Below are 20,990 nucleotides of genomic sequence, written 5' to 3'. Positions count from 1 at the left end.
GCTTAGGTTTTTGTTGTTGTTGTTGTGTTTTTTGAGACAGAGTCTTGCTCCGTCACCCAGGCTGGAGTGCAATGGCATGATCTTGGCTCACTGCAACCTCCACCTCCAGGGTTCAAGCGATTCTTCTTCAGCTTCCCAAGTAGCTGGAACTACAAGCGAGCGCCACCACCCCAGGCTAATTTTTGTATTTTTAGTAGAGACAGGGTTTCACCATACTGGCCAGGCTGGTCTCAAACTCCTGACCTCGTGATCCACCCAACTTGGCCTCCCAAAGTGCTGGGATTACAGGTGTGAGCCACCACACCCGGCCCGATCTTAGATTTTACAATAGTGATGTTATCCCCAGGAGCAATTTGGGGAGGTTCAGACTCTTTTTTTTTCAGACTGAGCCTCGCTCTGTCGCCCAGACTGGAGTACAGTGGCTCCATCTCGGCTCACTGCAACCTCTGCCTCCCAGGTTCAAGCGATTCTCCGGCCTCAGCCTCCCGAGTAGCTGGGACTACAGGTATGTGCCACCACGCCCGGCTAATTTTTTGTATTTTTAGTAGAGACAGGGTTTCATCGTATTAGCCAGGATGGTCTCGATCTCCTGACCTCATGATCTGCCCGCCTAGGCCTCCCAAAGTGCTGAGATTACAGGCGTGAGCCACGGCGCCCGGCCAATTTCTAATTTTGTAGCTGATTTATTAGTCCTGCAAAGGCAGACTGGTCTTCAGGCAAGACGGGGGTCTTTTCTGGAAAGGGCTGTTGACTTTGATTCAGAGTGAAACCATGAACTGAAATCCTTCCCAAAGTTAGCTCTGCCCACGCCCAGGAATGAACCAGGACAGCTTAAGGGTGGGAAGCAAGACGGAGCCCCTTAGGTCTCATCTCTTCCACTGTCATTTCCTCAGTGATAATTTTTGCAAAGGCGGTTTCAGAGGCCGCAGTGACGTGAGATCGCGCCACTGCACTTCAGCCTGGGCGACAGAGAGAGTCCCTGTCTCACGAAAAGAACTAAACGGAAAAAAAAAAAAAAAAAATAGGGCGGTGCCACGGCCTAAGGGGAAGCCGGCAGAGAGGTGCGGGCGCCCAGCCAAGGGCAGGCGGGCAGGGCTGAGGGCGCGGATCCCCAACCAGGCCCCGCGCACCTTCATGACGGTTCAGAACTGCTCCGAGGCAAACTCAGACAACTCTCTGAGGACAACGTCCGCCCCGCGGCGCCCGCCTCTCTTCGGGGCCAGGGACCGGGGTCTCGGTCCTATTCGAAAGGGACGGAGAACTACATTTCCCGGCATGCCATCGCGCTCTCCGGGGGCGCTGGGGCCTGCGACGGAAAGAGCTCTTCGCAGCCGAACGTCATTTCCACTGCGCTACTGGGACCACGTTCTGTAGTCGTGAGCAGAGGCCTGGTATGGCGCCCGGTTTCCTGTTTCCGACGACGGAAGTGACGCTATCACGGCGCGCCACGGCGTCAAACGAGGAGTCAAGGCAGCAATGAATCGTGTCTTGTGTGCCCCGGCGGCCGGGTGAGCTCCTCAAGGTCTCGGAGGGCCGAGGGCAGACACCGGCGGGCGGGCGGAGCGCTTACTGCTCTCTCTCTTCCAGGGCCGTCCGGGCGCTGAGGCTCATAGGCTGGGCTTCCCGAAGCATTCATCCGTTGCCCGGTTCCCGGGATCGGGCCCACCCTGCCGCCGAGGAAGAGGACGACCCTGACCGCCCCATTGAGTTTTCCTCCAGCAAAGCCAACCCTCACCGCTGGTCGGTGGGCCATACCATGGGAAAGGGACATCAGCGGCCCTGGTGGAAGGTGCTGCCCCTCAGCTGCTTCCTCGTGGCGCTGATCATCTGGTGCTACCTGAGGGAGGAGAGCGAGGCGGACCAGTGGTTGAGACAGGTGTGGGGAGAGGTGCCAGAGCCCAGTGATCGTTCTGAGAAGCCTGAGACTCCAGCTGCCTACAGAGCGAGAACTTGACGGGGTGCCCGCTGGGGCTGGCAGGAAGGGAGCCGACAGCCGCCCTTCGGATTTGATGTCACGTTTGCCCGTGACTGTCCTGGCTATGCGTGCGTCCTCAGCACTGAAGGGCTTGGCTGGTGGATGGGGCACTTGGCTATGCTGATTCGCGTGAAGGCGGAGCAGAATCTCAGCAGATCGGAAACTGCTCCTCGCCTGGCGCTTGATGTCCAAGGATTCCATCGGCAAGACTTCTCAGATCCTTAGGGAAGGTTTCAGTTGCACTGTATGCTGTTGGATTTGCCAAGTCTTTGTATAACATAATCATGTTTACAAAGCACTTCTGGTGACACTTGTCATCCCATGTTAGTTTGCAGGTAATTTGCTTTCTGAGATAGAATATCTGGCAGAAGTGTGAAACTGTATTGCGTGCTGCGGCCTGTGCAAGGAACACTTCCACATGTGAGTTCTACACAATAACAAATGAAAATAAATTTTAATTTTATAATATGGGATTAGATGATTCCCTTTTTTTCCATCTAGTTTTTAAAAAGGGGGTATTTGAGCAGCTATTGTTTTTTATTTTAATCTTTTCTTGTTTACCAGAGCACGTAAGTTAATTGCACCAGCAGCTATTTTTAAAAGTTTCGTTTTCCGGTCGGGCGCGGTGGCTCACGCCTGTAATCCCAGCACTTTGGGAGGCCGAGGCGGGCGGATCACGAGGTCAGGAGATCGAGACCATCCTGGCCAACACGGTGAAACCCTGTGTCTACTAAAAAATACAAAAAATTAGCCGGGCGTGGTGGCGGGCCCCTGGAGTCCCAGCTGCTCCGGAGGCTGAGGCAGGAGAATGGCGTGAACCCTGGAGGCGAAGCTTGCAGTGAGTCGAGATCGCGCCACTGCACTCCATCCTGCACGACAAAGCGAGACTCCGTCTCAAAAAAAAAAAAAGTTTCGTTTTCCTTTTTTTTTTTTTCCAGAGTGGGAACTGAGGAAAGAAACCTACATATATATTACCAAATAGTACCAGAAATGAGGAACTTTTGCAGTTTTCTGCAAAACTTTTTAAGCAAGGCAACCATTTTCTGAGTAGAATACAACTAGTGAGTATTTCTTTTCACAAATGATGGGCACTATTTTGGGTTACCTAAGTGATTGTTTTTTTGTTTTGTTTTGTTTTTTATTTTTGAGACAGGGTCTCACTCTGTCTCCCAGACTGGAGTGCAGTGGCACAATTTTGGCTCACTGCAACCTCTTTTCTCCTGCGTTCAAGCAATTCTTCTGCCTCAGCCTCCCGAGTAGCTGGAACTACAGGCTTGTGCCACCACACCCGGATAATTTTTAAATTTTCAGTAGAGACGGGGTTTTGGCATGTTGGCCAGGCTGGTCTCAAACTCCTGACTTCAAGTGATCTCTCCTCCTCGGCCTCTCACAGTGCTGGGATTACAGATGGGAGCCACCGCGCCCGGCCCCAGATTGTTTTCTCTTTTTTCTTTGAGATGGAGTCTTGCTCTGTCACCTAGGCTAGAGTACAGTGGCTCCATCTTGGCTCACTGCAACCTCCACCTCCTGGGTTCAAGCGACTCTCCTGCCTCAGCCTCCAGGGTAGCTGGGATTATAGGCACGCACCACCACACCCGTCTAATTTTTGTATTTTTAGTAGAGACGGGGTTTCGCCATGTTGGCCAGGCTGGTCTCAGATTCCTGACCTCACGTGATCTGCCCGCCTTGGCCTCCCAAAGTTCTGGGATTATAGGCATGAGCCACTGCGCCTGGTCAATTGTTTTCATACATATATACCTATACATGTTTCAAAGACATGCAGCAGATCCCAAGTGCCACCAGGGCAGCGATCTGGGAGGGCTTTTCCAGTTGCTGACCTCACACCTGTGCCGTGGACAGACCCAAGGCCAGCTGGGGATGATGGGCAGATCTTCCCTACTCCTGGAGTTTTCAAAGGATGGCAACAGAGCAGGTTGACAGGTGAACAGTTAATTCAGTACAGTTAGTATTTATTATTATTTTTTGAGATGGAGTCTTGCTCTGTTGCCCAGGCTGGAGTGCAATGGTACAGTCTTGGCTCACTGCAACCTCCGCCTCCCAGGTTCAAGCAATTCTCCTGCCCCAGCCTCCTGAGTAGCTGGGATTACAGGTGCACCACCATGCCCGGCTAATTTTTGTATTTTTAGTAGAGACAGGGTTTCACCATGTTGGCCAGGCTTGAACTCCTGACCTTAGGCAATCTGCCCACCTCGGCCTCCCAAAGTGCTGGGATTACAGGCAGGAGCCACTGCGCCCAGTTGTATTTAACTATTTTTGTAGTGTGTTTGTCTTGTTTTCCCAACTGGGCTGTAGCTTTTATTTTCCCCAGGGTACATGGCACACTGACCTCCCCAGATAAGCATTTGAGAGGGAGACCATTGTAAGCATGCTAGAATAGACGCAGCTGCAGCGATTCCTAAGATGACAAATGGTTGGGCAGGAGGTGGAAATTGTTTTTTGTTTTTTTTTTTTTGAGACAGAGTCTCGCTCTGTCACCCAGGCTTGAGTGTGGTGGCACAATCTCGGCTCACAGCAACCTCTGACTCCCGGGTTCAAGCAATTCTCCTGCCTCAGCCTCCTGAGTAGCTGGGATTACAGGCGTGCACCACTGCGCCCAGCTATTTTTTTTGTATTTTCAGTAGAAACGGGGTTTCACGATGTTGGCTAGGCTGGTCTTGAACTCCTGACCTCAGGTAATCTACCCACCTTGGCCTCCCAAAGTGTTAGGATTACAGGTGTGAGCCACTGCACCCAGCCGGAAATTGTTTTAAAACAAAAATTCTTGAACGGGCGCAGTGGCTCATGCCTGTAATCCCAGCACTTTGGGAGGCTGAGGCGGGCGGATCATAAGGTCAGGAGATCGAGACCATCCTGGCTAACATGGTGAAACTCCGTCTCTACTAAAAATACAAAAAATTAGCCAGGCGTGGTGGCGGGCGCCTGTAGTCCCAGCTACTCAGGAGGCTGAGGCAGGAGAATGGCTTGAACCCGGGAGGTGGAGCTTGCAGTGAGCTGAGATCATGCCACTGCACTCCAGGCTGGGCGACAGAGTGAGACTCTGTCTCAAAAAAAAAAAAAAAAAAAAAAAAAAAAATTCTTTCAAGGAAGATGTTAAGCAAACCATCTCAGAAAAAAAAAAAAAAATTCTTTCAAGGAAGGTGTTAATTAACCAAATGGTCACGTCTAAGCTGATGAACTGTCTATATAACTCTGGTACCACCCTAGACTTTAAAGAACATTTCTTCCAAAGCATGAAAAAACATGATACTTTCAATCCTTAAGTCTTACATCAGTTTCCTTTGATTTCTTCAAGGAAGATGCCCCCAGGGTGTGGAGGAACAGCAGGCGTCTTCACTCATACCTTTACAGCAAAGATCCCCAAATTCCTAAACCCTAAGGCTCCAAATCTGTTTCCTAGGTTTAGCAAGCTCCCTAGACACCTCTGCTGGACAGGTCACAGGCTCCTTAAACTCCAAAATGGAATTCATCTCCCCCAAACCTGTTTCTTCTCCCTTGCTCTGTATCCCTGCAAGCCAGAGACCTGGGCGTCACCCTAGACTCCCTTTCCATTCCTAGCACCTTGGGAGTCTTCAAGATCTGTTTATTCGTCTCTGAAGAATTTGCAGGCCCTGCCCTTCCTGCTTGACTTCATTTTCCTGCTTGACTTAACTTGAAAATATGTTCTTCATGATCATTTTAAGATTTAAACATAATGTTTGTAGAGATAATTCATTAAGAAAATGTGATCCTGGCTGGCGCGGTAGCTCACGCCTGTAATCCCAGCACTTTGGGAGGCTGAGGCAGGTGGATCACCTGAGGTCGGGAGTTTGAGATCAGCCTAACTAATGTGGAGAAACCCCGTCTCTACGAAAAATAAATTAGCTGGGCGCGGTGGTGCATGCCTGTAATCGCAGCTACTCAGGAGGCTGAGGTAGGAGAATTCCTTGAACCTAGGAGGCGGAGGTTGCAACAGTGAGCCGAGATCGTGCCATTGCACTCCACTCTGGGCAACAAGAGCAAAACTCCTTCCTCCCCCCGCCCCCCGCCAAAAGAAAAAGAAAATGTGAACCTATGAAGAAATTTATCCTACCAGCAAATGATAGTTTTTGTTGTTTTACAGTATTAATATTTAAAAAAACCCTGAGATACTTGGAACAAATCTGTAGGAAGTGATTTGCTTTCAACCTAAATGGGCACATTTTTCTTTTCGTTTTTTTGTTTTTGTTTTTTTTTTGAGACGGAGTCTTGCTCTGTTGCCCAGGCTGGAGTGCAGTGGCGCGATCTCGGCTCACTGCAAGCTCCGCCTCCTGGGTTCAAGTGATTCTCCTGCCTCAGCCTCCTGAGTAGCTGGGACTACAGGTGCCCATCACCACGCCCGGGTAATTTTTTTTTTTTTTTTTGTATTTTTAGTAGAGACGGGGTTTCACCGTGTTAGCCAGGATGGTCTTGATCTTCTGACCTCGTGATCCGCCCACCTCGACCTCTCAAAGTGCAGGGATTATAGGCGTGAGCCACCGCGCCCGGCCAATGGGCACATTTTTCATATCACTAAAAATTTCTTTTTTATTTTTTGAGATAGGGTGTTACTCTGTCACCCAGGCTGGAGTGCGGTGGCGCAATCTCGGCTCACTACTAAACCTCCGCCTCCCGGGTTCACGCCATTCTCCTGCCTCAGCCTCCGGAGTAGCAGGAATTACAGGCGCAAGCCACCACACCCCACTAATATTTTTGTATGTTTAGTAGAGACGGGGTTTCACTGTTGGCCAGGCTGTTGTCAAACTCCCGAACTCAGCTGATCCGCCGGCCTCGGCCTCCCAAAGTGCTGGGATTACAGGCGTGAGACGCCGCGCCCGGCCTCCTACCACTAAAAATTCTTCGGAAGCACTGTTTCAAATCACGCAGAGCACTTAAGAGTTTTCCCTTTTCTCAGCTACTGCGCTGTTGGGGGAGTGGGGACCTCAAGTGTTTGCAAAATAACTGTGATAATTACCTTTGTAGATAAATCTCTGAGTATAAGTTTTTGAGGTCAGGGTTCGAAATGGAACAAATTCCTTTCTACAAAGGCCAGGACCCCTTGGCCCTTCCGCCCGGTGCCTGGCTTCCCCTGACATCAGCCTCTTGGTTCGTTTGTGGAAGAGCAGCTCTATTGAGATACAACTCTTGTGATTAATTCATGTAAAATACACGGTTATGTCGGGTCATGTCACAGCAGGGGCGACCATCGCGGGTCCCACGCGCGGCCCCGGGCAGGACCAGCGTCCCGGGCCGGGGGCTGCAGGGCAGGGCAGGGCAGGGCAGGGTGGGGCGCGGGGCTGGGGCGTGGTCTGCGGGCCGGGGGCGGGGCTGCGGGGGGCGCGGGGCTGGGGCGGGGCCGGGGTCTGCGGGCTGGGGGCGGGGCCGCGGGGGGCGTGGCCGCGGGGGCGCGCGGGGATATCCGGGGGCGGGGGCGCCGGCGCGGCGCATGCGCGCTGCATTGTTTTGACTGAAAATGCCGTCGGTTTCGAAAGCGGCGGCAGCGGCGCTGAGCGGGTCCCCCCCGCAGACGGAGAAGCCGACCCACTACAGGTCAGCGCCCGTCCGGCCTGCGGCCCCCCGCCCGCGCCCGGTGCAGCTTGGAGCCTCCCGCCGGGGCTCGCGCCGCCTCCGCCGCCCCTTCGCCGCCCCCGCGCCCCCCGGCCTCCGCGCAGCGCCTGGGCTGGGGGGACCACGACCCTCTGCTCTCGGCGGCCTCCGCCTGAGGTCGGAGCGCGGCGCCCATGGTCTGGGATGGCACCTGGTTCCGGGGTCCACGCGCCTCTGGGGAGGGAGGAACGCCCCGGGGTTGGGGGTTGCGCCTGGGCTCGGGGACCGGGACCCTCTGCCCCGGCTGCCGACCCTGAGGTCACAGCGGGTCGCCCAGGGTCCAGGGTGGCGCTTGGGCTTGGGGACCAGGGTCAGCGCCTGGGCTACGAGGTCGGGTGAGGGTCGCGTCTGGAGTCGGGATGGGGGTGGGCGCAGCGCCTGGGGCCCCCCGGGAATCTGAGTACGGGTCGACCCTGGGTTGAGGCTCCTGAGGCCGGTGGGTCCCGCCGCCCACGAGTCCGAGTCCCTGGAGGTGCTGCCGGAAGCGAGCCGCGGTGCTGTCTGTGTTTGTAGGTACCTGAAGGAGTTCAGGACGGAGCAGTGCCCCCTGTTTTCACAGCACAAGTGCGCGCAGCACCGGCCGTTCACCTGCTTCCACTGGCATTTCCTCAACCAGCGGCGCCGCAGGCCCCTCCGCAGGCGCGACGGCACCTTCAACTACAGCCCCGACGTGTATTGCTCCAAGTACAACGAAGCCACCGGCGTGTGCCCCGACGGCGACGAGTAAGCGGCCGCGAGGGGGCGCCGCTGCCTGGGCGGAGGTGGGGGGCCTCCACCTGGGGATGCGGCCGGGACCCTCAGCGGACGCCTTAGTGTCCATACCTGGCCCCTGCAGAGGGAGTCGTAATTATACGCTGAAATTTTCTAGTGACCAGGGATGCTGGGGAGGCATTTCCTATTCTCAGGCCAGTTCCCGAGGGATTATGTGTGTTTTAGGGGTAACCCTTGTGTGACTCAAACCAATTTTGCTTCACCTCCCACTTTTTTTTGTTTGTTTTTTGAGACGGAGTTTCACTCTTGTTGCTCTGGCTGGAGTGCAATGGCATGATCTCGGCTCACTGCAGCCTCTACCTCCCAGGTTCAAGTGATTCTCCTGCCTCAGCCTCCGGAGTAGCTGGGATTACAGGCATGTGCCACCACGGCCAGCTAATTTTTTATTTTTAGTAGATACAGGGTTTCTCCATGTTGGTTAGGCTGGTCTCGAACTCCCAACCTCAGGTGATCCACCCACCTCGGCCTCCCAAAGTGCTGGGATGACAGGCATGAGCCACCGTGCCCGGCCCCACTTTTTTTTTTTTTTTTTTTTTTTGACACAGGGTCTTGCTCTGTCACTGGTGCTGGAGTGCAATGATGGGATACGGCTCACTGCAGCCACCAACTCCTAGGCTCAAGTGATCTTCCCTTCTCAGCCTCCCAAGTAGCTGGGACTACAGGCTCATGCCATGCCAGCTAATTTTGCATAGTTTTTGTAGGGATGGGGTCTCACTACATTGCCCAGGCTGGTCTTGAACTTCTGGGCTCAAGCAATCCTCCTGCTTCAGCCTCCCAAAGTGCTGGGATTCCAGGTGTGAGCCACTGTGCCTAGCTGTTTCCCACTCTGATTTGACACAGTTCCTGCATCAGAACCAACCTCTGGCCAAGTGCCTTGTTTTGTGTCTATAGAGACAGCGTTCTTGCTGTAGCCTGGTCTGGTCTCAACCTCCTGGGCACAGCGATCCTCCCTCCTTGGCCTCCAAAAGTACTGGGATTCCAGGCATGATCCACTACGCCTGGCCACGTTTTGAAGCGTTTTGTAGTGGTCGGTTGCTTTCCACGCAGAGAGCTTGTTAGAATATTCACGCTGTAGACTATATCTGGGATGTTTCCTCTCTTGATGTTTACGTATTTATTTTAATTTTAAGACAGTAAAGTTTTTATGTGCAGGCTCATTTATGTAGCATCGAGACTGAGTCTCGCTCTGTCGCCCAGGTTGGAGTGCAGTGACTTGATCTTGGCTCACTGCAACCTCTGCCTTGTCCAGGTTTAAGTGACCTGCCTCAGCCTCCTGAATAGCTGGGATTACAGGCACCCGCCACCACACCTAGCTAAGTTTTTGTATTTTCAGTAGAGATGAGGTTTCGCCATGTTGGCGAGGCTGGTCTCGAACTCCTGACCTCAGGTGATTCTCCCTCCTTGGCCTCCCAAAGTGCTGGGATTATAGGCGTGAGCCACCACGCCTGGCCCCTATGTAGCACTTTTAAAGTTAAGAAATCAAGGTTTTGTTTTGGTTGATTTTTTTCTTTTTTTACAAGGTTCCTAATAGTGTTATGAACAGCTGTCTTTATTCTGAAGTATGCAAAATGGGAAAACAGGGAAAATACAAGTCAGATTACATATTCACAGACTGGCGGGAGGTGGTATCAGGTTCTACTTGCTTCCTGTGGGCTGCTGGCGGAGGGTGGAGGGCGGAGGGTGGTCCATTCCTGCCTAGGGGTGAGACAGCAGCAGTTGCGGTCTTGAAGTCTTCATCCCCTGATCTTTTGGAAGGAGCTGATTCTCCAGGGACCTTCCTGTTGAAGGCTGCTTTCAGCACGGAGACCCTTGTGAAGTCTGTTTTCCTTTATTTTTTCAACAGTGCTTAGCCTAGGGGATAAATTAAAAAAAAAATTTTTTAAGGATGCTAGAAACTTTAAATACTGAAATGTTTTTAATTGTACATTAGTTAAATAGTGTTTGTTTTGTTTTTGTTTTGAGACGAAGTCTCTGTCACCCAGGCTGGAGTGCAGTGGCGCCATCTCAGCTCACTGCAACCTCCGCCTCCCAGGTTCAAGCGATTCTCCTGCCTCAGCCTCCCCAGTAGCTGGGATTACAGGCGCGTGCCACCACGCCCAGCTAATTTTTGTATTTTTAGTAGAGACGGGATTTCTACATGTTGGTCAGGCTGGTCTTGAACTTCTGACCTCGTGATCTGCCCGCCTCGGCGTCCCAAAGTGCTGGGATTACAGGCATGAGCCACCGCGCCCGGCTGTTTTTGTTTTTTGAGACAGGGTCTTGCTCTGTCCCCTGGGCTGGAGTGCAGGGGCATGAACACGGCTCACTGCAACTTGAACCTCCAGGGCTCAAACCATCTTCCTGCCTCAGCCTCCTGAGCAGCTGGGACCACAGGAGTGCTCTATCACTCCTGGCTAATTTATTTTATTTTATTTATTATTTTGTTTTTGAGACTGAGTCTCACTCTGGTTGCCCAGGCTGGAGTGCAGTGGTACGATCTCAGCTCACTGCAGCCTCTACCTCCTGGGCTCAAGTGATTCTCCCACTTCAGCCTCTGGAGCTATAGACTCTCTACACCACGCCTGGCTAATTGTTTTTGTATTTTTAGTAGAGAAGGGGTTTTGCTACGTTGTCCAGGCTGGTCTCAGTCTCAAACTCCTGGACTCAAGAGATCCTCCCACCGCAGCCTCCCAGAGTGCTAGGATTACAGGTGTGAGCCACCACACACCTCGGCTCATTTTTTATTTTTTTGTAGAGATGGAGTCTCACTGTGTTACCCGGCCTCAAGCGATCTTCCCACCTTGGCCTCTCCAACGTGCAGGGATCATAGGTGCAAACCACCACTCCCGGCCATAGTGTTGTTAAGGCAGGTTGATGCCTAAACTTGAAATAATGTCAGCCCATTTCGGTTAGGATGCTGATGTACTTCAAGGCGGTTCTGAAAGTGTGTAATTGAATTGCTTTTTAAGCCACTGTTTTCCGCAAATGGGGCTTTCAAAGGCAGGTATTTGTCTAGTTGATGTCTGGGCTCAGCCCCTGATCTGCCCAGACCTGAGATCCTGAGTTGCAAGTAGGGCCACTGCTGCTTAACTCTGGTGTGGGGGTCCTGGAATTGTGAAGACGAGCATCCAGCCTGTCTGACCCCACTCCAGTGTTGAATACAGGGCACTGATTGGCAGCACTCTATGTCACCCAGGCTGGAGTGCAGTGGCGTGATCTCGGCTCACCGCAAGCTCTACCTCCCGGGTTCAAGTGATTCTCCTGCCTCAGCCTCCCAAGTAGCTGGGATTACAGGCATGCACCACCACGCCCGGTTAATTTTGTATTTTTAGTAGAGACGGGGTTTCTCCACATTGGTCAGGCTGGTCTCGAACTCCTGACCTCAGGTGATCCACCTGCCTCGGCCTCCCAAAGTGCTGGGATTATAGGCATGGGCCACTGTGCCTGGCCGGGTGATGCTTTTAATGCGTAAAGATAAAGCATCTTTTTCTCTTTTTTTTTTTTTCTGAGACAGGGTCTTGCTTTGTCACCCAGGCTGGAGTGCAGTGGTGCCATCACAGCCCACTGCAGCCTCGACCTCCCGGACTTAAGCAGTCCTCCCACCTTAGCCTCCCAAAGTGCTGGGATTACAGGTGTGCAGCCCTGCAGCCGGCGAGAAAGCATCTTTTCATAACTGTTTCTTTTTTTGGAGATGGAGTCTCGCTCTCGCTTTATCTACCAGACTGGAGTGCAGTGGTGCGATCTGGGCTCGTGTATCCTCTGCCTCCTGGGTTCAAGCAATTATTGTACCTCAGCCTCCTGAGTAGCTGGGATTACAGGCGTGTGCCACCATGCCTGGCTAATTTTTGTGTTTTTAGTAGAGATGGGTTTCACCATGTTGGCCAGGCTGGTCTTGAACTCCTGACCTCAGGTGATCCGCTAGCCTTGGCCTCCAAAAGTGCTGGGATTACAGACATGAGCCACTGCGCCCGGCCTCATAAGTTTTTGTTGCGGAGTCTGGGTGTCTTGGTGTGGACTCAGCCTCACTGCTAGGCACAGGGTGGTATCCAGTTCTTACAGGGACGGACAGTGCTGCAGTAAGCGCCTGCCTCTAGGTGGTCACTTCAAGCTGTGCTCAAGTAGCAATTCCATAACATCATTACAAAAATATTAGCCTGCTGTCTGAACGGCTTACAGTTTATAATTGAGGGTGGTAAGTGGGGCTAAGATGCCTGTTTGGTGTTTTGTTTTGGATGCCTGGGTATATGCACACATAAGAAGGAAATTTCCTTATTTTATTTAAGATTTTGTTTGTAGCGTGTGAATGACTTGCTTCGACCGGCCCTTTAGGAAGTGTCTGACAGGCTGCCTCCCCTGAGAATCTCTCCTCCGTAATTACCCTTCATTCCACGGGAGTGGGACTTTCTCATCGCTGAACAAAGGGAATAGCCAGTTTGTCCTATTGAAGTACCCGTTCTGGTTCTCATTAAGGGTTGCCTTGGAATTTGTAAATAGAGGAACGTTCAGAATAAGGACAGGGCCTTCCTTTTCTTTAGTTCATTGGTTTTTAAAATTTCTATTTTGGCTGGGCGCGGTGGCTCACGCCTGTAATCCCAGCACTTTGGGAGGCCGAGGCGGGCAGATCACGAGGTCGGGAGATCGAGACCATCCTACATGGTGAAACCCCGTCTCTACTAAAAATACAAAAAAATTAGCTGGGCATGGTGGCGGGCGCCTGTAGTCCCAGCTACTTGGGAGGCTGAGGCAGGAGAATGGCGTGAACCTGGGAGGCGGAGGTTGCAGTGAGCCGAGATCGCGCCACTGCACTCCAGCCTTGGCGACAGAGCAAGACTCAAAAAAAAAAAAAAAAAAAAATTTCTATTTTGGGTGTTGATACTACCAACCTGTTATTTTACACATGAATGTGTATCAGAGAGCAGAGACCCTTAGCCCGTATCAGGCGTTGCTCTTGGTTGTGGCTGGAGGTGCTGGGGCTGAGCTGTGGGGCAGAGCAGGACTGGGACCCCAGGAGGGCCCCCCGCTGTTGGCGTCTCCTTTCCACGGCAGGCTGGGCACCTCGCTCCACACCTGCCTGCTCAGTTGCTGCCTCTGTCAGCCCCCCCGGGGGCAGCCGCACCGGCACCAGCTCCTGCGGGCGCCTCTGCCGTCACCCCTCCCTCCGTGGAGGGTGACCTCCTCCAGCCCCTGCTGTCATCTCTTCTCTCTTCCTCAGCCTATGGCTCCCCCGGTCACTTCTCGGCGTCCTCCCCTATCCTATGTGGGCACCTCCTCCCGTGCCTGCCCCCGTGGGCGCCCCCACTGTGCACCCTTTCCTAGGTGGGTGGCTGCCCCTTGTTGCACCCCACGCCGTGCGGGTCCTGTGGGCATCAGCGGGATCTCGGCCCCGCCCTGCCCCGCTCGGGAAAGGCCTTTTGTTCCGCGGGACACGCCCTTCCGCTGCGCGCTCGCGATTGGCTGTCCCGGGTCACGTGTGAAGCCCCGCCCCCGTGGGAACGGTCCTGGTCGTGGGGGCGGGGCAGCTCCCATGTGGGCGTGGCCTTGAGGCCACGGGGCTGTAGCTGAGGGGCAGGCGCTTGCTTTTCTCTTTAAACAGATTGTGGTAAAGAAATAGAAAAGGCGCCCCGCGGGACCCCGGGCCTCTCCAGGGTCCATCTTTTTTTTGTTTTTCTTTTGAGCCAGGGTCTGGCACTGTCTCCCAGGCTGGAGTGCCGTGGCTCGATCTTGGCTCACTGCAACCTCTGCCTCCTGGACTCAGCTGATCCTCCTGCCTCAGCCTCCGGAGTACCCAAGCGATCCATATGCCTAGGCTTCCCAGAGTCCTGAGATTACAGGCGTGAGACACCATGCCCAGCCTCTAGGCCCATTTTCATTGGGAAAAAAAAAAAATCCACTTGGCCTGCAGCTGTGTAGCCACAGAACGAGTGGCCATCTGCCAGCCCACCCCTGTCCAGAAGATGGCTCCTGCACTGTGGCCCTGCAGCCACCCTGGGTCTCTTGTTCTCAGAAAAAACGGGCTCGCCCCATTCCTGTGGTGCAACTTTTCCAGATTGACACACAGACACTGGTTTGTCCTTTTTTTTTTTTTGACAGGGCCTCACTCTGTCGCCCAGGCTGGAGTGCAGTGGTGTGATCTTGGCTCAGTGCAACCTCAACCTCCTGAGCTCAAGTGATCCTCCCACCTCAGCCTCCAAAGTAGCTGGGACCATAGGCGCACACCACCACGCCCAGCTGAATTTTTGTATTTTTTGTAGGGATGGGGTCTTGCTGGTTTCAAACTCCTGGGCTCAAGTAATCCACCCACCTCTCCTCCCAAAGTGCTGGGATTACAGGAATGAGCCACTGCGCCCGGCCTCTGTCTTCTTTCCAGAGCTCTGTTTGGCGGTGTCACCTGACAGACCTGACACTTCCCGCTTGCCCTGTGCGCCTCCCCAGGCCTCTGTCCTCCGGCAGGTGCAGAACTCCAGTCTGGATGGGTCCGGGGTGTGCCTAGCTGGGTCTCCACTGTGCATTCTGTGAGTAACTGGTGGGAGGAGAAGCTTTTCCAAGTATCCATTTCTAAGATTAACTGTTGCTGCTTGTATCTGGCGGGTCTGGAGTCTGATCTCTTTTTTTTCTTTCTTTTTTTTTTTTTTGAGATGGAGTCTCCCTCTGTCACCCAGGCTGGAGTGCAGTGACACGATCTCGGCTCACTGCAGCATCCACCTCCCGGGTTCAAGTGATTCTCCTGCCTCAACCTCCCAAGTAGCTGGGATTACAGGTGTGCGCCACCATGCCCAACTAATTTTTGTGTATGTGTGTATTTTTAGTAGAGATGGGGTTTCACCATGTTGGCCAGGCTGATCTCTAACTCCTTGACCTCAGGTGGTCCACCTGCCTCAGCCTCCCAAAGTTCTGGAATGACAGGCGTGAGCCACTGCGCCCGGCCAGGAGTCTGATCTTTCTATTAAAAGATCCTCTTGCAATATTTAATTTTAAAATGTTGAATGCCTTAGGACCTAAGGCGTAGGTGAAAGTTCCACTCACTTCAGGGTGTGTAGAATTTGCTGTTTAAACTGATCTCGTGATGAGCTTGGGCTTTGGGAGCAAGAGGAAAGCCCGGGGCCGGCCTGGGACGTGAGAGCAGTCTTTAAAACTCAGAGGCATCCGGTTGCAGTGGCTCATACCTGCAGTCCAAATACTTCAGGAGGCCTAGGCAAGTGTATCGCTTGAGCCCAGGAGTTTGGGACCAGCCTGGGAAACAGCAAGATTCTGTCTCTACAAAAAAATGAGGCTGGGTGCGGTGGCTCACGCCTGTAATCCCAGCACTTTGGGATGCCAAGGCAGGCGGATCACCTGATGTCAGGAGTTCAAGACCAGCCTGGTCAACATGGTGAAACCCTGTCTCTACTAAATATTCAAAAATTAGCCGGGCATGGTGGCAGGTGCCTGTAATCCCAGTTACTCGGGAGGCTGAGGCAGGAGAATCGCTTAAACGCAGGAGGCAGAGGTTGCAGTGAGCTGAGATTGTGCCACTGCACTCCGGCCTGGGCAACAGTGAGACTCTGTCTCAAAAAAAAAAAAATTAGCAATATAGCCCGGCATGGGAGTGCGCCTGTTCCTCCCATCACCCCCAGCTGTTTCAGTGCTGTGCTCTGGGCCCTCCACCTATGCCTGCGTCCTTAAGCTGGAAGGGAGTTGTGTACACTGCCTGTCTCCTAAGCCCGGTGGTTCTCGCACGTTCCCTGGGAACCAGCCGGCAGTGCAGATCCACGGGCCTCGTCCACACCAGCTGGGGGGACCACATGGGCCACGGGCCTCCTAGGTGATTTTGATGCATGTGGCTCGCAGTCTCGAGAATGTGTTAAGGGGGTCTGGTGGACCCTCCTTGGGTTCAGGTGAGAGCTTCCTGAGGGAAGGGCAGCTTCTTGCACTCCAGGATCTGGCTGCCTCCTATCCTCTGGTCTCGGTGGGTCCAGGGCATTGGAGCATGAGGCAGAGCGGTGCCCATGCGCTGGGTGTAATCACGTGGCTTTGCTCAGTGATTGTCTCGGATGAGTTTGAGAACCGTGTTTGTCACCCGACCCCCGGGGGCTCGTGCGTCCCCTCCTTGGGCATCCGTGAGCAATGGCTCTGTGCTTTCTCTTAGGTATTCCCTCTCACCTCCTAGGTGTCCGTAAGAGTAAGGCATTTTCTTAAAACTTTTTCCAGTTTTTTTTTTTTTTTTGAGATGGAGTTTTGCCCTTGTCACCCAGCCTGGAGTACAGTGGCGCGATCTCGGTTCACTGCAACCCCCGCCTCCCAGGTTCAAGTAATTCTCTGCCTCAGCCTCCCGAGTAGCTGGGATTATAAGCGCCTGCTATCATGCCCGGCTAAATTTTGTATTTTTAGTAGACCAGCCAGGCTGGTCTTGAACTCCTGAGCTCGTGATCCACCCGCCTCGGCCTTCCAAAGTTCTGGGATCACAGGCGTGAGCCACTGTACCCAGCTGACTGGCTGCCTGCCTGCCTGCCTTCCTTCCTTTCTCCCTCCCACCCTCCCTGTCTTTCTTTCCTCTCCCTCCCTTCCTTCCTCGCCTCCTTTTTTTTTTTTTTTTTTTTTTTTTTGAGACAGGGTCTTGCTCTGTTGCCCATGCTGAAGTGTGGTGGCACAGTCGCACTCACTGCAGCCTTGGCCTTTTGGGCTTTAAGCGATCCTCCCTCCTCAGCCTCCTAAGTAGCTGGGACCACAGGTGTCCACCACTACGCCGGGCTAATTTTTAAATTTGTTGTAGAGATGGGGACTCACCATGTTGCCCAGGCTAGTCTCGAACCCCTAGCCTCAAGCAATCCTCCTGTCTCTGCCCCCCAAAGTGCTGGGATTACAGATGTCAGCCAGTTTGCCAGTTCTTCCTTCTAAGTCTGAAAAATACCCCACTGTGTGGCTGGAAGCCCGCGTTTACCCCATTGTGTGGATAGAAGCCCACGTTTACCCTGTCTTGTGGACGGAAGTCCGCACGTACCCCGTCACGTGGATGGAAGCCCGCATTTACCCCGTTGTGTGGATGGAAGCCCGCACTTTCCTTATTGACTCCATTGGCGCCCACTTGGGTGGTTTCTGCCTCTTGGCTCTTGCGAATGACGCTGCTGTGAACATGGGTGTGCAGGTGTCTCCTGAAGACCCTGCCTCCAGGTTTTTTGGATGTGTACTTAGGAGCAGGATCGCTGGGTACCAAGGTAGCGTTGTAATTTGACTTTTGCTTGGCTGGCTCCTGGGGACCCTGAGAGCCAGCCAGGCACCCCTTCTTCTGCCTCTGTCCACCCTCAGCTTTCAGTGTCTGGCACATCACAGGTGCCCAGCGGAGCCTGGGTCGGCCTCTCTGAACTCTGTGTCTCTGTTTCCTGACCTTAGAGGATGGGGCTAGACCTGGTGTTGCTGAATCGCTCTTGGTCCCCAGCCATCCCTGGCTGGAGCTCCTAGTGCCCAGGCTGCAGCCCTGTGCACAGTGAGGTGGGCAGGGCCCTCACGGAGCTCCCCAGTTGGAGCTGGAGGTGAAGGTTTCAGTCCTTACATTTGGGGGCCTGCAGTGATGGCCCCTGTCATCCTCTGCCTTGGCCCTTGGGCCACTCAGGGTGATTCTGTGACCAGCCGGGGCTCGACACCATTGACGACTCAGGGTCCTCTGTGCGTCCCTTTGCCTCCTTCTGGAGTGACCTACCTGGAGGCGCCCAGGAATGCCGGAGCGGTTTGTGTCGTCTCCTTGTCTCCGTCGCTGCTGCCTGCCTATGACTTGAGCCTTGGCAGCTGCTTCCCCTCTCCACTGCACCCCATCCTGCTTTAGGAGCTGCCTGTGACTCCCCAGGAGCATGGCTCTGGGCCTGCAGGTGGCCCATGGGATGGTGATGCTACCTCACCTGCGTTCCCCACCACGCCATCTGCCGCCTCTTCTGCCCATCCCCCTCGTGTCCCCCAAGCCGCGTCCAGGGCCCTGTGCTTGTTCCCTCCCCTACCTCCCTCCTGGGGTCCCTGAAAGCAGCAGGACGCTGGGCAGGAGGGGCCCCCACTTTGTGACTGCGACGGGTAAGGAAGGTGACGCAGCCTGCGTGCAGGGCATGAACTGTCATTCCCACACAGGTTTAAAGGTTTATTTGGAACATTAGGAAGGATGAGCTTTGTGGAAATTCAGCGTTGTGTTTCCTGCTGTGTTTGGCTGACTGGGGGTTTGCGATGGTCTGTGTTTCTTACTGTGTTTGACTGGTTGACTGGGGGTTTGCGGTGGTCTGTGTACCTGGGCGGTTCCACATTTGGGGACAGGTGCTGCGTCCAGTGTGTCCGTCCTTCCGATTAGAACAGGAATCTGGAAGAAGGGAAGGGAATTCACTGCTTGCCACGTGCTGACAGGGCGTGGACCCGGGGAGCTTAGGGCTACCTCTGGGTCCATGATAACCAGGCATTGCGTGCCTCTCTGCTCCCCAGGTGTCCCTACCTGCACCGGACGACGGGGGACACAGAACGCAAGTACCACCTGCGTTACTACAAAACAGGAACCTGCATCCACGAGACAGACGCACGTGGCCACTGCGTGAAGAATGGGCTGCACTGTGCCTTCGCGCACGGCCCCCTGGACCTGCGGCCGCCCGTGTGTGACGTCAGGTGAGTGGGCATCCACGAGTGGGCATTCGGCCAGCGGCTCACCTCCCTGCTGCTGCAGGCTCTGCTGGCCCAAATCTCTCTCTTCCAGAATTTCTTTCTGAGTCTGGACATTAGTCCTTTTTTTTCTTTTTTTGAGACGGATTCTCGCTCTGTCACCCAGGCTGGAGTGCAGCGGCGTGATCTCAGCTCACTGCAAGCCCTGCCTCCTGGGTTCACGCCATTCTCCTGCCTCTGCTGCCCGAGTAGCTGGGACTACAGGTGACCACCACCACGCCCAGCTAATTTTTTTTTTTTTTATATGTTTAGTAGAGATGGGGTTTCACCATGTTAGTCAGGATGGTCTCGATTTCCTGACCTTGTGATCCGCCCACCTTGGCTTCCCAAAATGCTGGGATTACAGTGAGCCACTGCGCCTGGCCTCTGGATGTTATTTCTTTCTTTTCTTTTCTTTTTTTGTTTTTTGAGATGGAATCTCGCTCTGTTACCCAGGCTGGAGTGCAGTGGCGCGATCTTGGCTCACTGCAACGTCTACCTCCCGGGTTCACGCCATTCTCGTGCCTCAGCCTCCCGAGTAGCTGGGACTACAGGCGCACACCACCATGCCTGGGTTATTTTATTGTATTTTTAGTAGAGACAGGGTTTCACTGTGTTAGCCAGGATGGTCTCCATCTCCTGACCTCATGATCCCCCTGCCTTGGCCTCCTGAAATTCTGGGATTACAGATGTGAGCCACTGCACCTGGCCTCTGGATGTTATTTCTAATGAGACAATCCCTCACCTCTTCTCACTGTGTGTTTCTCTTCTGGGTCCGGAGGGCAGCTCATTGGGGTTGAGGCTGTGAGGCACTGCTTTCCAGGAGAACGAGCTCAGCACACAGTCTGGGGCTGCAGAAAAGCGAATCCTGCCCAGACAAAACTCCGCTCTTACTTGGGTGGGGCTGAGCATAGTGGCTCATACATGTAATCCCAGTGCTCTGGGAGGCCAAGGTGGGAGGATCGCTTGAGCCCGGGAGATGGAGACTGCAATGAGCTGTGATTGCGTCACTGCACTCCAGCCTGGGAGACAGAGCCAGACCCTGTCTCAAACAAGACAAAGCAAACAAAATGAAGTGGTTGGGATTTGGATGAGGACTGTGGGCCAGGACAGCGGAGCGCCACACACTGAGACTCCGTCCTGAACCCTTCGGCAGCAGCCTCTCTGTGCAGTGGTGGGAGGGGAGCGTGCCCTCCAGTGACCTCGTTTCAGCTTTGGAGGCTCCGGATGCAGAGCCGTGACCACTGTGTCCTCGGCTTGCAGGGAGCTGCAGGCCCAGGAAGCCTTGCAGAACGGCCAGCTGGGCGGCGGGGAAGGGGTCCCGGATCTGCAGCCTGGGGTCTTGGCCAGCCAGGCCATGATTGAGAAGATCCTGAGCGAGGACCCCCGGTGGCAAGGTAACTCCACAGCCGCAGCTGAGGGCGGTGGTGGCGGGGGCGGGCACAGCGCGAGAACAGCTCGGGCCACTTGGTTCCCTGTGCCTTTCAGTTTACGTGCAAGGTGATCAGATGGGGAAACCGAGGCTCGTGGAGTCCAATACCAAGCCCTCCCCAACAAGGGGTGGGTGCCGAGTGGGATTAGGGCCCAGGCGCCTTCCCCGCACCTGCTCTGAATCTCTGCGGCAACTGGCATCTCAGTGGGGCCAGCCATTGACCAAGTGGCCGAGGAGGTAGCACAACTCCCACCGGAACTCTTGAGGCGTCCTGTCCCAGAGCCGGGGCGCCCACCAGGCACCCACCAGGATGCCCAGCAGAGCCCCCAGCCCACCAGGCACCCACCAGGATGCCCAGCAGAGCCCCCAGCCCTGCGCCTCTCTGGGGTGGTGCTCTAGACAGCAGCTTTCAAATCCCCGAGCTTGGCCAGAAACATATGGACCAGGGGGCTGTCCCTCGGGGCTGGGGGACCTGCATTCCTGGCTGGCACACAGATGAGGTTATATGCAGGGGAGATTTTGATTTGAAAAAAAAACGTAGTAAGGCTGGGAGCACTGGCTCACGCCTGT

The 20,990-nt window shown here is 54.2% G+C and overlaps 2 protein-coding genes across 13 annotated transcripts in view; both read left to right on the top strand.

The window, feature by feature from the left end:
* Positions 1 to 859: 859 nt before the first annotated feature.
* Positions 860 to 2,448, top strand: LOC100990880 (ubiquinol-cytochrome c reductase complex assembly factor 4). Its single transcript, XM_008959765.5, has 2 exons — positions 860 to 1,508; positions 1,588 to 2,448. Exons 1-2 carry the CDS (start codon positions 1,477 to 1,479, stop codon positions 1,952 to 1,954), a joined length of 399 nt encoding a protein of 132 aa, XP_008958013.1. The 5' UTR covers positions 860 to 1,476; the 3' UTR covers positions 1,955 to 2,448.
* Positions 2,449 to 7,397: 4,949 nt separating this feature from the next.
* The window catches only part of UNKL (unk like zinc finger), a 49,950-nt gene continuing 36,357 nt past the window's right edge, over positions 7,398 to 20,990 (top strand). For 4 of the 12 annotated variants that reach the window (XM_063598179.1, XM_055100107.2, XM_055100109.2 and 1 more), the window contains exons 1-4: positions 7,419 to 7,540; positions 8,111 to 8,320; positions 18,779 to 18,955; positions 20,252 to 20,385. In XM_063598179.1, coding sequence (XP_063454249.1) covers positions 7,464 to 7,540; positions 8,111 to 8,320; positions 18,779 to 18,955; positions 20,252 to 20,385 — 598 coding nt within the window. In that variant the 5' untranslated portion in view covers positions 7,419 to 7,463. Of the gene's footprint in view, positions 7,541 to 8,110; positions 8,321 to 12,584; positions 14,860 to 18,778; positions 18,956 to 20,251; positions 20,386 to 20,990 lie in introns of those variants that run through there. The other 8 variants (XM_055100108.2, XM_055100104.2, XM_057300030.2 and 5 more) reach the window with 5 other exon arrangements.

Source organism: Pan paniscus, chromosome 18 (assembly GCF_029289425.2).
Source record: "Pan paniscus chromosome 18, NHGRI_mPanPan1-v2.0_pri, whole genome shotgun sequence".
NCBI lineage: Eukaryota > Metazoa > Chordata > Mammalia > Primates > Hominidae > Pan > Pan paniscus.
Note: the sequence above shows the minus strand (reverse complement) of the source record. Positions and strands in the feature narration are given on the sequence as shown.